The 14,933-nt window shown below is 37.5% G+C and overlaps 1 protein-coding gene across 3 annotated transcripts in view; it reads right to left on the bottom strand.

Annotated features, from left to right (window-relative positions):
* The window catches only part of LOC150097025 (CD109 antigen-like), a 623,307-nt gene that overhangs the window by 264,131 nt on the left and 344,243 nt on the right, over positions 1 to 14,933 (bottom strand). For all 3 annotated transcript variants that reach the window (XR_016549783.1, XM_090407831.1, XM_090407832.1), the window contains one exon: positions 2,308 to 2,425. Coding sequence is in view for 2 of the 3 variants with exons in the window: in XM_090407831.1 (XP_090263957.1) it covers positions 2,308 to 2,425 (118 nt within the window). In the remaining variant the exon portion in view is untranslated. The remainder of the gene's footprint in view (positions 1 to 2,307; positions 2,426 to 14,933) is intronic.

Below are 14,933 nucleotides of genomic sequence, written 5' to 3'. Positions count from 1 at the left end.
GATTCTGAAGGCTCTGGGAGTTTTGTTGACAAAGGGATCATACATTATTTGCTGGATCATACATTATTTTCTGGTATCTCTGAACCAATCAACAGAATATTACAGAAGTTTCACCTCAAAACCACATATTTTCCTATCAACAGAATTTTTCATTTCTTACCATCTATGAAAGATAAGCTGTCCTTCTGTCTTTAGCTGGTGTTTCCTCCTTTGACTGTAATTTTATATGCTTTAGACAGACAGACTGTTTCTGTGAAAAAAAAAGAATTATCACCATCGTTATTACATTCTTGAAACATCAAAAGTCTGGTCTTGCACAGCATAGCATTGATACCAAACACAATATTCCTTGGAAAGGAGTTGATCTTCTCCATAGCAGCAGTTTTAAATATGAACATCTCTTCAAAAAAAAAAAAATCTCTTTTACACCAGATGAATGTAAATTAGAATTATTATTATTATTATTATTATTATTATTATTATTATTATTATTATTCAGGCCTCCATGGAGTCAAAAGACTCATCACAGGCGGTCCTTCCTAAGAAACACAAAGTCTATCAAGACATATCGTGGGAGATCCCAACTAGGAAACACAAAGTCTATCATACCACTCCTTAAACTCATTGACCGTTCTCACTCTCACCACTCTATCAGGCAATGCATTCCATGGTTCAACCATCCTCCATGCAAAGAAACCACTCCTCACCTTCTTGCTCATAGTTTCCTTTCGTAACTTCCAGGGATGACCCCTTGTCATCATTCCTTCCTGCTGTTCAACCAAGTGAAAGAACTCCCCAGTGTCACCCCTGCAACCACCTCTCAACAGTTTAAAAGTCTCAATCATATCACCTCTCCTTCTTCTATCCACCAAACTCTGCAGTCCACATTCCCTCAGCTGATCCTCATAACTAACATTGTACAGTCCTGACACCATCTTTGTTATCCACCTTTGTACCCTTTCCACAGTTAATTTATCCCCTTCAAATCCTGGGGACCAGATCTGAGAACAATAATCTAAGTGTGGTCTGATCAGAGTCTTATACAATGGAATGATAACCCTTTTATCTCTGCAGGTCAGTGTCCTTCTCATTATTGCAGCAATCTTCTGTGTTACCTTCACTACCTTTACAATATGTACCCTAAATTTCAGGTTTCTATCAATCATCAACCCCAAATCTCTTGTCTCTGCTACTTCCTCCAATTTAACTCCTCCCATAGAGTATGCAGCATACCATTGATGTTTCCCAAACCTCAAGACCTTACATTTTGCTGCATTAAACTGATCCCCCCCCCCATTCATTTGCCACCTGTATAGCTTATTCAAATCCTCTTACAGGGCTTGATTCTCTCTCTCTCTCTCTCTCTCTCTCTCTCTCTCTCTCTCTCCCTCCCTCCCTCCCTCCCTAAAAATATTTATCATGTGGGGTTTTTTTCTAGTTACATAAAATATGAGAAATTACATACAAAATTACATAAAATAAGAAAAATTACTATAGTGTTTGAAAACAGAAACCTTGCAATTAGAGAGAGAGAGAGAGAGAGAGATGAGGACAGGATGAGGGAATTAAAGAAGGACAATAAAAATAATTCTGTTTGTAAGAGGGAAAGAGATGTTCAGTAAGCTTCACTAGAAATATGACTCTCCAGTTGAACAGATAACAGGACACGACATGATGTGATGTATCCTTCCAAGAATTATGATCATTCACTTAGTCCTCCTATTTTATACTGCTATACTTAGTCTTCCTATGTTGTACTACTATACTATAGGTCCTGAACAGTTTTTAAATAGGATTATTTAAAAAAAATAAATATGAATTCTCATTTTAAGCCATAATGAGTTGACAGAAATAAGCAACATCTGGCAAATCACCTTCATTTAGTCTATTTTCTTTATTGTGCAATTTTTTTTACCCTCGATGATATAAATGAAGTATCAATGAAACATAGGTAAAGTGTGTTTAATTATATGACTATAAAAGACATTTCCTATAAAAAATTGCTTATCATCATCCTGCATTAAAATAAGTAAAACATAGTTGCAGTACAACTACAAAAGCATTTTAGTACAAATTAGTTTTCTATTTTATAAATTGGTCATCTCATCAAATCTCCACTAACTGGCCACTTCATGACAACACAGAAAACAGCTAGAGGTTTCAAAACAAGCATTAATGACCAATTTATGAATACAAATTGGAAAGTGTGCAGATAGATATCATATATAATTCATTATGTATCAGTTGCCATGATGGTAAATAGCAAATCTTAATTCATTTCCCAGTTACTTTAGAATTAATACTTACCAGTACTGGTTCTTCTAAAATTGCTAATCCATATTTTTTGCTCATTGCCACTGCATTGAACTGCCACAGAGTTGGACCTTTGGGAGCATCACATGGCACATATTCAACAGTGTCATCCCTTTAAATAAATAAACAATTGCAATATACTCTAATGTGTTATTGAATATTATTATTATTATTATTATTATTATTATTATTATTATTATTATTATTATTATTATTATTATTATTCAGGCCTCCATGAAGTCAAAAGATTCATCATGGGAGGTCCTTCCTAAGAAGATAAAGTCTGTCAAGACTCATCAAGGGGAAGTCCTCCCCCCCCCCTTAAGAAACACAAAGTCTATCATACCACTCCTTAAACTGATTGACCATTCTCACTCTCACCACTCCATCAGGCAATGCATTCCACGGTTCAACCATCCTCCATGCAAAGAAACCACTCCTCACCCTCTTGCTCACAGTTGACTTTCGTAACTTCCAGGGATGGTCTCTTGTCGTCATTCCTTCCCGCTGTTCAACCAAGTGAAAACACTCCCCAGAGTCAACCCTGTAACCACCTCTCAACAGTTTAAAAGTCTCAATCATATCACCTCTCCTTCTTCTGTCCACCAAACTCTGCAGTCCACATACCATCAGCCGATCCTCATAACTATCCTTGTACAGTCCTGAAACCATCTTTGTCATCCGTCTTTGTACCCTTTCCACAGTTAATTTATCCCCTTCAAATCCTGGGGACAAAATCTGAGAACAATAGTCTAAGTGTGGTTTGATCAGAGATTTATACAATGGAATGATAACCCTTTTATCTCTGCAGGTCAGTGTCCTTCTCATAATTGCAGCAATCCTCTGTGTTACCTTCACCACCTTTGAAATATGTCCCCTAAATTTCAGTTTTCTATCAATCACCAACCCCAGATCTCTTGTCTCCCCTACTTCCTCCAATATAACTCCTCCCATAGAGAATGCAGCATCCCATCAATGTTTCCCAAACCTCAAGACCTTACATTTTGCTGCATTAAACTGAACCCCCATTCATTTTCCCATCTATCTAGCTTATTCGAATCCTCTTGCAGGGCTACCACATCTGCACTATTACTAATAATCCTTCCCAGCTTCGCATCATCTGCAAACAACTGAATATCCTCTTGCAATCCACTGGCAATGTCACTGATATAAAGGTTAAACAATATAGGTCCTAGAACTGAGCCCCATGTAACCCCACTTGTAACCTTCTGCCTCTTTCATATTGCTGCACCATACACAACTCTCTGATACCTATGAGACAGCTAATCCTGAATCCAGTTGACCAATCTGACATCTAGACCCATGTGCTGCAACTTAAATATCAGCTTATCATGTAGAACCCTGTCAAATGCCTTCGCTAAGTCTAAGAAAATTGCAGTATATGCCTTTCCCTCATCTAATGTTCTTGTAACTTTATTATAAAAGGCTAGCATATTGCTAAAACAATAGCGCCCTTTCACAAATCCATGTTGACTCTCACAGATAACATTTCCCTCATCTGCCCAATGCTGTATACGGTCCCTCACTACTTTCTCCAAGATCTTAACAACTAATGTGTCTAATTATAGGCCAGTCTGTTACCACACTTATGCAATTGCACTATCTTACCTTTCTTCCATTCCCCGGGCACCTTTCCCGCAGCCAGACTTTCATTGAAAAGCCAGGTTAAAGGCACTGTCAGTTCCCTAGCACATTCTCTCAAAACTCGTGGTGAAATACCATCCAGTCCCAAAGCTTTACTGACATCCAGAGTATTCAATATCTGAAACACACTCTCCTCCTGTACCTCTAAATCTCAAACCAGCCTTATCCCTCTAGCATTAAAATGACTCCTCTAGAATGAAATATTCCAATAAAGGGTTCATTGAACAATTCCACTATGTCCTCTGCATCAGTCACTCTATTCCCATTTTTATCCCACAATATCATTCTTCCACAGTCATTTCTCCTCTTACTGGCCACATAGCTAAAAAATTCCCTAGGATTTTCTTTGATCTTAGGGCCAATATCCTCTCATATTCCAGTTTCGCTTTTCTTACCACACTAGTCACTCTTCTGGCCTGTGTCTTGTATTCTTCATGCATCCTCTCTTTACCTGTCTCCTTATATCTCTTCCACAGCCTCTTTATTCGCATGCAATTCCTGTTTAATATTGTTTGTCATCCACTTTACTCCAAATTATGTCCTCTTCGTCACTCATGGTATACAACTTACCATTGCTGCTAACAAATATTCTTTCACAATTTCCCACGTACTAATGATATCCCAGCCTTCCAATTCCTCCCTCCATGAAACTTCCCGAAGTTGACGTCGAAGACTATTATAATCACCTGCATTGCAATTCCACATAAGTTCCCGTCTCTTTGATACTCCTGCATGTCTATTCATTTTCCAAGTCAAAACCATATGATCACTCTCTCCAACTGGTGGGAGAGATGTCATCTCAGTTATTATCAACTCTTTTGATGCTATAACAAAATCCAAAACTCTTGAACCTCTTGTTCCCTCTGTTACATGTTGCCTAAGACATTTGTCCCTCAAGAAATCTAGAAATTCCATTCCCCTATTGCTACATGCATCTCCCTCTCTCCAATTTATACTACTGTAGTTAAAATCTCCCATAACAATCATTCTTCTTGTACTTGCCAAACTTAGCTGTCTAAACATCTCCTGGTCCCCCATCCTCTGTGCTCCAAGATGATGTACATTATATTTCTATCATCGTCATTCCATACTTAGGGACAGTTTCCAATAAGATTGCTATACTCCTTAGACCACATAAAATAAGAGTGGCCTTTAAACCCAATGAAACGATTAGACAATTCTTAAGATCTCCAAAAGATAGCCATCCTTTCTCCAAATATGCTGGAGTTTATAACATACCATGCTCATGCGGCTTGAATTACATCGGCCAAACTTCAAGGAGCCTTGAAATTAGGCAAAAAGAACACAGAGGTGACGTCGATAATAACAGAGAAGAAAAATCGGGATTAGCTTTTCATTTCTCAAGAACGAACCATACCATAGAGTGGGATAGAAGCACAATTCCTTACATGGAGGAGGACTTCTGCTCCCGAATTTTTAAGGAGGCCACAACAGTTGCCCGCTGTATACAAAACCTTAACAGGAACCAAGGACTAATCTTGCCCATGATCAGGAAGACCCTTATCAGATCCTTCAACTCGCCAGAACTGAATTACAGTGCCAACTATAGAACGTTCCTAAATAACAACAAGTGATATCATCCACGCTCAATGAATGTATTGTACGCGCTCTGTTCTCTGTTTAATATAATTGGAATCGGTTGATTATAGTTTGTAACAGTTTTTTACTTTTTAGTGCTGTACATGACTGATGTACGCTGAAGATGCCAACAGACTTAGTTGGTGAAACTAGTTGGTATAACTTAGTTGTTGTTATATGCACTTGATCAATATAATCCCAATAAAGGTATTTCCAGGATATATGAATTATCAACATTATTGTGCTTGCTATTATTTTTATTATTATATATATCTAATTTATATTTCTAGAAAAATCATCTCAAAATCAATGCATGAGTTCATGCTCATAACTTATTTTAAGGTATTAACAACACCAGACAAACTATTTTATAAAAACACTGTTTATTAATTGGCTTATATTTTGCTGAATTTCAAATCAGTATCTTCATAGCACAAAGCAGCATGTTATAGTTTATACACAAAGTGAAACAATTCAAATTGTAATGGACAAAAGATCTGAAGTCCTTTTGAAGTCCCACAGTGCATCTTTGACTCTATGAAGGTTTAATATTGATAATAATAATTACAACAGTAATAATAATAGCAGTAATAATTTTATTATTATTATTATTATTATTATTATTATTATTATTATTATTATTATCATCCCAGGATCCCCATGGAATCTAGGAGGTCACTTTTGTCATAAACATAACTCATAATACCATGACTTAAACACATTCAAAATTCTCTGTAGACAACACTCTCAGGCAATGCATTCCAATCATTTGAAACTCTCCATTCAAAAAACCTGCTTCTTACTCCTCTGCTCATGCCCTCCTTATATAACTTCCAGGGATGCCCTCTTGTTCTTCCCCAATCTCCCACCATTTTATCTGCAAATAGCATAGTCTGAACGTTTCTTCATATTCACCCTTCCAGACATCAGAAACTATTCCCATCAATTGTCTCTGGACCCTCTCCAACATCTTTTCATCCTATTGGAAACCAGGTGACCAAATCTGTGCACAGTACTCCATATGTGGCTTAATCAGATCCTTATACAAGGAACCAGAATTTCCTTACTTGTGAATTTGCTGTGTTGTATGCACAATTTGGCAGTATGTCCTCTAAATTTCAAATCCTTATCCACCATTACCCAAAGATCCCTTATTTCCTTCACCTCGAACAATACATCCCCACAAGAGTAAATTCTACATCCCATCTATGTTTGCCACATTTTAAAACCTTACATTTTGCAACATTGAACTGGCATCCCTACTCTTATGTCCATTCACTCAGTCTATTCAAGTCTTCTTGTAAGGCTACAACATCTACTCTACTCCTCATAGTTTGTCCCAACTTTGCAAACAACTGAATATCTCCATTCAAATCTTTCCTGATATCATTAACATACAGGTTAAACAGCAATGGCCCTAAAACAGACCCCTAAGGCACACCACTAGGAACTTTCTTCTTCTGGGATATTGCTGTTTAACCTGTATGTTAATGATATCAGGAAAGATTTGAATGGAGATATTCAGTTGTTTGCAAAGTTGGGACAAACTATGAGGAGTAGAGTAGATGTTGTAGCCTTACAAGAAGACTTGAATAGACTGAGTGAATGGACATAAGAGTAGGGATGCCAGTTCAATGTTGCAAAATGTAAGGTTTTAAAATGTGGCAAACATAGATGGGATGTAGAATTTACTCTTGTGGGGATGTATTGTTCGAGGTGAAGGAAATAAGGGATCTTTGGGTAATGGTGGATAAGGATTTGAAATTTAGAGGACATACTGCCAAATTGTGCATACAACACAGCAAATTCACAAGTAAGGAAATTCTGGTTCCTTGTATAAGGATCTGATTAAGCCACATATGGAGTACTGTGCACAGATTTGGTCACCTGGTTTCCAATAGGATGAAAAGATGTTGGAGAGGGTCCAGAGACAATTGATGGGAATAGTTTCTGATGTCTGGAAGGGTGAATATGAAGAAACGTTCAGACTATGCTATTTGCAGATAAAATGGTGGGAGATTGGGGAAGAACAAGAGGGCATCCCTGGAAGTTATATAAGGAGGGCATGAGCAGAGGAGTAAGAAGCAGGTTTTTTGAATGGAGAGTTTCAAATGATTGGAATGCATTGCCTGAGAGTGTTGTCTACAGAGAATCTTGAATGTGTTTAAGTCATGGTATTATGAGTTATGTTTATGACAAAAGTGACCTCCTAGATTCCATGGGGATCCTGGGATAATAATAATAATAATAATAATAATAATAATAATAATAATAATAATAATAAAATTATTACTGCTATTATTATTACTGTTGTAATTATTATTATCAATATTAAACCTTCATGGAGTCAAAGATGCACTGTGGGAGATAAACACTATCACACACAAAGCTTATCAAACCATGCCTTAAACTTATTTAAAGTGTCAGCTTTCACAACACACTGGCAATGCATTCCAGTTAGTAACCACGTTTCATGCACTCCTCACTCCCTCCTTATACAGTTTCCAGAGATGGCCTTATTTAAAGTGTCAGCATTCACAGCTTACTCTGGAAATGCATTCCACGTAGCAACCACTTTTCGTGCAAAGAATCAACTCCTCACTCACTCCCTCCTTATATCCCTCACATCACTCCTTCCAGGGATGGCCTCTTGTTCTCCTCTCCTCTCCAATTCTATGAAAAATTTCATCTATGTTAATCTGATAACAACCCCTCATCAACTTATGTGTCTCAATCATAACCCTTCTTTCCTATTCATGAGACTTTGCATATTACATTCCCTCAATCTGTCTTCATACCTCACATTCCAAAGACCAGGTGCTACATATGTTAATCTTCTCTGAACCCCATTCTGATATATCCTCATTCACAATGAAAACCAGGTAACCAAATCTGTGCAAAATAATCCATAGACGGCCTAATCAAGTCCTTATACAGTGAAACCATAACCTCTTTATTTTTCAGGTCAAAGTCCTCAACATCATCGACATTATCCAACATGATAACTTCATAACTTGTGCAATGTGGAAAAATCTTAGGGTGATGGTGGAAAAGGATCAAAACTTTAGAGGATATACAGGGTGTTCGGGATAAATTTGACATATTTATAATTAATTATATTTTTCCGTAAGTTACATGTATTAACACACACTTCTCTTCATTTAAAAGTTTGGACCCTTCTTCATTCATATACAAGATGTCAGAAAGGATGGATAGCTGGAACCCACCTGAATCATGGAAGAGAATAACTTGTATCATGATGATTCGTGCCCGCCATCAAAATAAGGATATTACGACTGCTGCCCAATGCTCCCTGAATACAGTAAAAACAATCAGGCATGAACTAGAGACTTGCAATGGTGACTACGAGGATGTAGCAAGAAGAAAGATCCCTAGCAGACGATCTGATTGCGTTCGTACAGCAGAATTCCTCGCAAATCTGCAGGAACAGGTGTTGAAGAACCCTGGCATTGGAATTCGGGCTTTGTTCGTGGAGTTGCTAACTGTAGTCAAGCCCTGGATAACAAGGGTAGCCAATGGTAGGCCGTATGTATGGCAGCAGGATTCGGCCCCTTGCCACACCTCTGGGAAAAGTCAAAAATGGTTGTCTGAAAATTTCTACGACTTCACCAGTCCAAATGTTTGGCCTCCAAACTCCCCAGACCTTAACCCCATGGATTATTTTGTATGGGGCGCAGTTGAAAAAGACACCAATCGCACTTCCAGTAATACAAAAGCCCAGTTAATGGATAAAATTAAAACAGTTTTTGCGGCCCTTCCCAGCGAGACTGTAGCATCAGCTTGTTCGAGGTTCCGAAGCAGAATTGAAGCTGTGATCGATGCTAATGGTGGTTATTTTGAGTAAATCTTGTTGATAGTATTGTAATTAACTCTGCCTGTAATGTTTTTTTGTCAATTCATTAAATTTAATAGATACAAAGAAGATTTTCTTTTTCCTTACGAAACTGTCAAATTTATCCCGAACACCCTGTATTGCCAAAATTGTGAGGATGGCACAACAAATTCTAGGAATGATGTGGAAGACACACTGACTAGTAGAAGTAAAGAGATTCTGGTTCCATTGTATAAGCCCTTGATTAGGCCACACATGAACTAGTGTGCACAGATATGATCACTTGATTTTCAAAAAACAAAGTGATACTGGACAGCATCCAGAGGTAATTGACTAAGGTATTTTCTGATCTCTGTAATGTTGAATATGAGGAAATGTTGAGAAGATGCAGTTTACAGAGTCTAATGGATAGGAGGAAAGGGGTGATATAATAGAGATGTAAGGGGTTGTTATGGAATAATTGTAGAAGAGGTTTTTCATAAAATGGTAGGAGATTGGGACCTAGAAGTTGTATAAGGAAGGTGTGAACAAGAGAGTGAGAAGCAGAGAGAATGATGGAAAGATGGGAATGATTGGAAATGATTGGATGGAAAGATGGGAGTGATTGGAACGTATTGCCTGAGAGTGTAGTGTCGAAAGAGAATTTTAATGTATGAAGGTGGTCTGAAAGTTCTTGGCCTCGACCATAGATGGCAACACTATCAGCAAGATTTTTTTTCCTAAGTTGATACATCTGTAATAAGCATCTATATGAAATTGCAAGTCATTCTATCTAGTAGGTTTTTTATGCAGTTGTCTGAAGCAAATGTGTTGTCTGCATCCCTTGAAATGGATAAAATTGAGTATTGTACGGTTATAAAATTCTTTGCAAAAGAAGGTTTAATGCCAAAAGAAATTCATTCAAAGTTTATAAAAGTTTATGGGCACTCTTCTCCTTCATTTTCAACAATTAAGAAATGGGCAGCCGAGTTTAAATGTGGCCATACCAGCCTTGAAGATGATCCATGTGAAGGACATCCAAAAAGTGTAACAACACTAGAAATCATTGATCAAGTGTACAATATGGTATTGAATGACTGGCAAGTCAAAGTGCATGAAAATGCTGAGACTATAGGCATTTCAAAAGAACGTGTAGGATATATTTTGCATGAGAATTGCAAATGAAAAAGCTTTGAGCAAGATTGCACGTTTGCTCACAATTGATCAAAAATGCACTTGCATGAAAATCTCTGAACAGTGCTACGAGCATTTTAACAAAAATAAAATTAATTTTGTGCATTGATTTATTACTATGGATAAGACTTGGATTCACCATTACACACCATAGTCCAAACAGCAGTCAAAACAGTTTCTGCTCATACTTCACTTTTGTTGTTCTTACCAACTGAATCACCTTCCTTGCTGGCTCTTTGCATTCCTCATGCAGTTGATTATTATGATTTTCATCTTGTTCTACCTCCACAGTATCCTCTTCTTCCTGATTTCATGCTTAATCCTTTCATTCGCATTTGACACCTACCTCATTTATGCATTTGACACCTACCTCATTTATGCATTTGACACCTACCTCATTCATGCATTTGACACTACAGTACCTCATTCAGCATTTTGACCTCCAGAATACATTCACACATAGATGTTAAATATTTCTTGATCAGTTCCCATGCAGCATTTATCTCCCTATCACTTAACCCCTCGTTCCTTGCTATAGCTCCAAGCTATCTCTTAAGCTTGTAATAATCATCAGCCACATACATTGTTTCCTTAAAGAAGTCTTCATTTGGATGGCCACCTCCCAGAAATTGGCCACCATCTTATAGCCGCTATCACCAACTCAGGAGAAATGTGACACCCCCACTCAATCAGATCCTCCAGTGAAATGATTAGATCTGAAAAGATATTTGTCTCTCAAGAACTCAAGAAATTCATTTTTCTTATACCAAAATGGTGTCTCTACATCCTAGTCTGTGTTATCCTAATTAAAATCATTCATAATGTTCACCTTTCTTTTGGTCCTTAACCCAAATTGCACATATGAAAGGAAGAAGATAGCCCTCAATTATACTACATAGGAGAAACCATCATATTAAAATACAGATGAAAAATACAGAGACTCTATATCCCTTTTATACTACAGTAGAATTACTGTGGTATAAAACATTTTTATAGATTTTATAGAAAGGTCACTCTTTACAGAAACATAAATTCCAACTTATCCAGGCATGTCTATTCAACTGTACATCATGGAGATGACTGTAATTTAAATACTTGGAAGATACTTTCTTATGAAGTTGTTTTAATGAATCTAGATTAAGTTATTCACTCATATGGAACCCTTAATAGGAATTTGCGCTTGTTCTATACCAAATGTTTCTGTTTTTTTTATTTATTATTTTTTTAGCTGTTCATCTTATGCTGATGCACTTGTTGTGAACTTGGAATCAAGAAAACTATAAACTAAGCATGTATGTTTATTGTTTAATTGCAACCTCGGAAATGACTGGAGTTAAAATAAAAAATATAAACATGAATTTGCTAATTTGTTTAATTACAATTGTAATAAAATGCCTTCCAAATTTCTTTCATGTGTTTTCCTTTCCTTCATTGTCTAGATTTGATTTGATTTGATTTATTTTTTTATGGCCATTAATCTCAATTTACCTATAGTAGTCAATGAATTGGATGTCACTAAAATGTAAACTCCACATGTACAAGGTGCATCCAGAAAGTAAGATCCATTCAGAATTTACCACCAAATAAGATAAGGGATGGGGTGTTGGTTTTCCAAATGCTAGACAGCATCTGGAAAACCAAAGAAAATGAATTTCATGAGTTTGTTGAGAGACAGCTATCTTAGGTAATATGTAACAGAGGGTGAACAAGGACAGAGGGGCTTGGATTCGATTATCTCATCAGAGGATGCTATTGTAAATAAAGTGTGAAATCTTTCTCCAGTTGGTGAGAGTGACCATGAAGTGATCATTTGCATGGTGGCCAGCCATATCAGGATGTCTGTGAGAAAGGAAAATATGTGAAACTATAAGGTGGGTAATATGACAAACTCAGGAGGCAGCTTGCAGGAATATCATAAAATGAGGAATTGGATGAGAAGGAAACCAATGCTGCTTGGTCCCTAAACATGAACTATTTGGCAGAAACAATGTCTGAGTGTATTCAAATCTGGAAGAAAAGGGCATTGTGAAGGCAGCACAAGATGTGTGGCAATAATCAGTGACATAAGTTGTACAAAAAGTAAGCAAAGAAGGAGACTATCATGGCAAGGGTAACAAAAATGAGCAAAAGTTAGCAAATGAGTCCAAAAAGAATACTAGGGACTTTTTTTCAATATGTGGCCAGTAGATGGAAGAAAGATTATGGAAGAATGATGTCTCAGTAATAATAATAGAATGATAAAAAGGGAGGGGGAGTGCTATTGATGATAGAGAAAGAGTTATGTCCATATAAAGTAGAGATGCAAGAGGGAACTAGTGCCAGTGGTTTTGAGGCAGTATGGTGTGAGATAGAGGTGAATGGAATCAAATACTTGGTGGGATGTTGTTATAGACCAGATAATGTGGATGGTGGTGATAATGATATGTACAATCAAATTAGCCAAGTAAATAAGAAAAGGGTGATCATTATGGGTGATTTTAATTATGGCAATATAGACTGGAATGATGAGATAGCTGGAAGTAAAGAAAATTAGTCTATTGAGTTTTTGAGGGATAACTACCTCAGACAGTATGTAACAGAGGGTACAAGAGGATTGAGGGTCTTGGATTTGATCATCTCATCAGAGGATGTAATTATAAATGAGGTGTCAAATCATCCACCAAATGGTGAGAGTGAGCATGAGGTGATTACCTGGGTGGTTACCAGCAGTGCGAGGACCTCTGTGAGAAAGGGTATAAGTGGAACTACAAGGGGGGGGGGGGTTGATTATGAAGAGCTCAGGAGATAGCTTGTGGGTGTGACGTGGAATGAGGAGTTAGCTGGAAAAGAGATCAATGCAGCTTGGGGGATTTTCAAAAACTGTTTAGTAGATGCAATGTCTAAATGTATTCCAAGGGTGAGAAGGTTAAATAAGGTGGGTGTGAGATGAATGAATAAAGAGATTAAGCATGAGATACAGAGAAAAAGGGCACTGTGGAGGCAGCATAAGAAAAGTGGAAATAACCAATTCCATGAGGTCTATAAATACCAAGCAAGGAGGGTGACTTGGTTGGTGAGGGTAGCTAAAGAGAGGTATGAACAGCAGTTAGCTAGAGAAGCTAAAAAACCCTAGGGAGTTCTTTCGATATGTAGCCAGCAAAAGAAAGAATGATTATGGAAGAATGACATTGATTGGAGGAAATGGTATAAAGACAGCTGTTGCAGAATGTGTGGTGGAGATACTTAATGAGCAGTTCATAAAGATCTTTCAATCTTCTGAATGTGACTTCATGGAGGGATTGAGAGCAGTTGATGATGAGGAGAAACTGAACGTAAGTGAGCAAGAGGTGTTTGGGGAGTTGAGTAAACTAGATGTAAATAAGGCTGTGGGACTTGATAATATATCACCGCGTATTCTGAAAGAATGTGTCAGGGAGTTGACACCTGCCTTGACATATTTTTTTAATAAGATTCTTGCACTCGGTCAAGTTCCTAAGGAGTGGAAGCTGGCAAGATTGTGCCACTTCATAAAGGAGGTGATCGAACTCAAGCATCAAACTATAGACCTATCTGTGTGTCAGGTGTTGTGGTTAAATTGTTGGAGAAGCTTGTGAGAACTAGGATCCAGAGTTGGGTTGATAATAATGGTATTATCTTTGATGGATAGCATGGATTTGCTAAAGGGAGGTCATGCTTTAGTAATCTACTTACTTATTACAATAAAGTGACTGCTTCCTTGGACAGAGGAAAAGGATACACAGCAATATACTTGGATTTGGGAAAGGCTTTTGATAGAGTACCTCATGATAGGTTGACAGTTAAACTAGAGCAGATGGGGTTGGATATCAGATTGGTGCATTGAATTGGAGACTGGCTATCTGATAGGTATCAACAAGTTGTGTATGGGGGTAGTGATTTCCAGGAAAAGGAAAGTCACTGTGGAGTGCCTCAGGGATCTGTTTTAGGTCCATTACTGTTTATCTTGTATATTAATAATATAGGTGAAGATTTGGATGAAGATATTCAGTTGTTTGCAGATGATGCAAAGTTGGGACAAACCATGAAGTGTAGTGAAGATGTTGTGGCCTAACAGGAAGACTTGAATAGATTGAGTGATTGGGCACGGAAATGGGGATGTGAGTTCAATGTTGCAAAATGAAAGGTTTTAAAATTTGGAAAACAAAGATGGGATGCAGAATTTATGCTTGATGAGAATATATTGTTTGATGTAGAGGAAATAAGAGATCTGGGAGTGATAGTGGATAAGGATCTAAAATTAAGGGGACACATAGCCAAAATTGTGAAGACAACACAAAGGCTTCTGGGAATGATGCAGAGGACACTGACGTGT

Source organism: Typopeltis vanoorti, chromosome 18, assembly GCF_054136105.1.
Source record: "Typopeltis vanoorti isolate ZY-2024b chromosome 18, IOZ_Tvanoo_1.0, whole genome shotgun sequence".
In the NCBI taxonomy this organism is placed as follows: Eukaryota; Metazoa; Arthropoda; class Arachnida; order Uropygi; family Thelyphonidae; genus Typopeltis; species Typopeltis vanoorti.
This window is presented reverse-complemented; position numbering and strand designations above follow the sequence as displayed.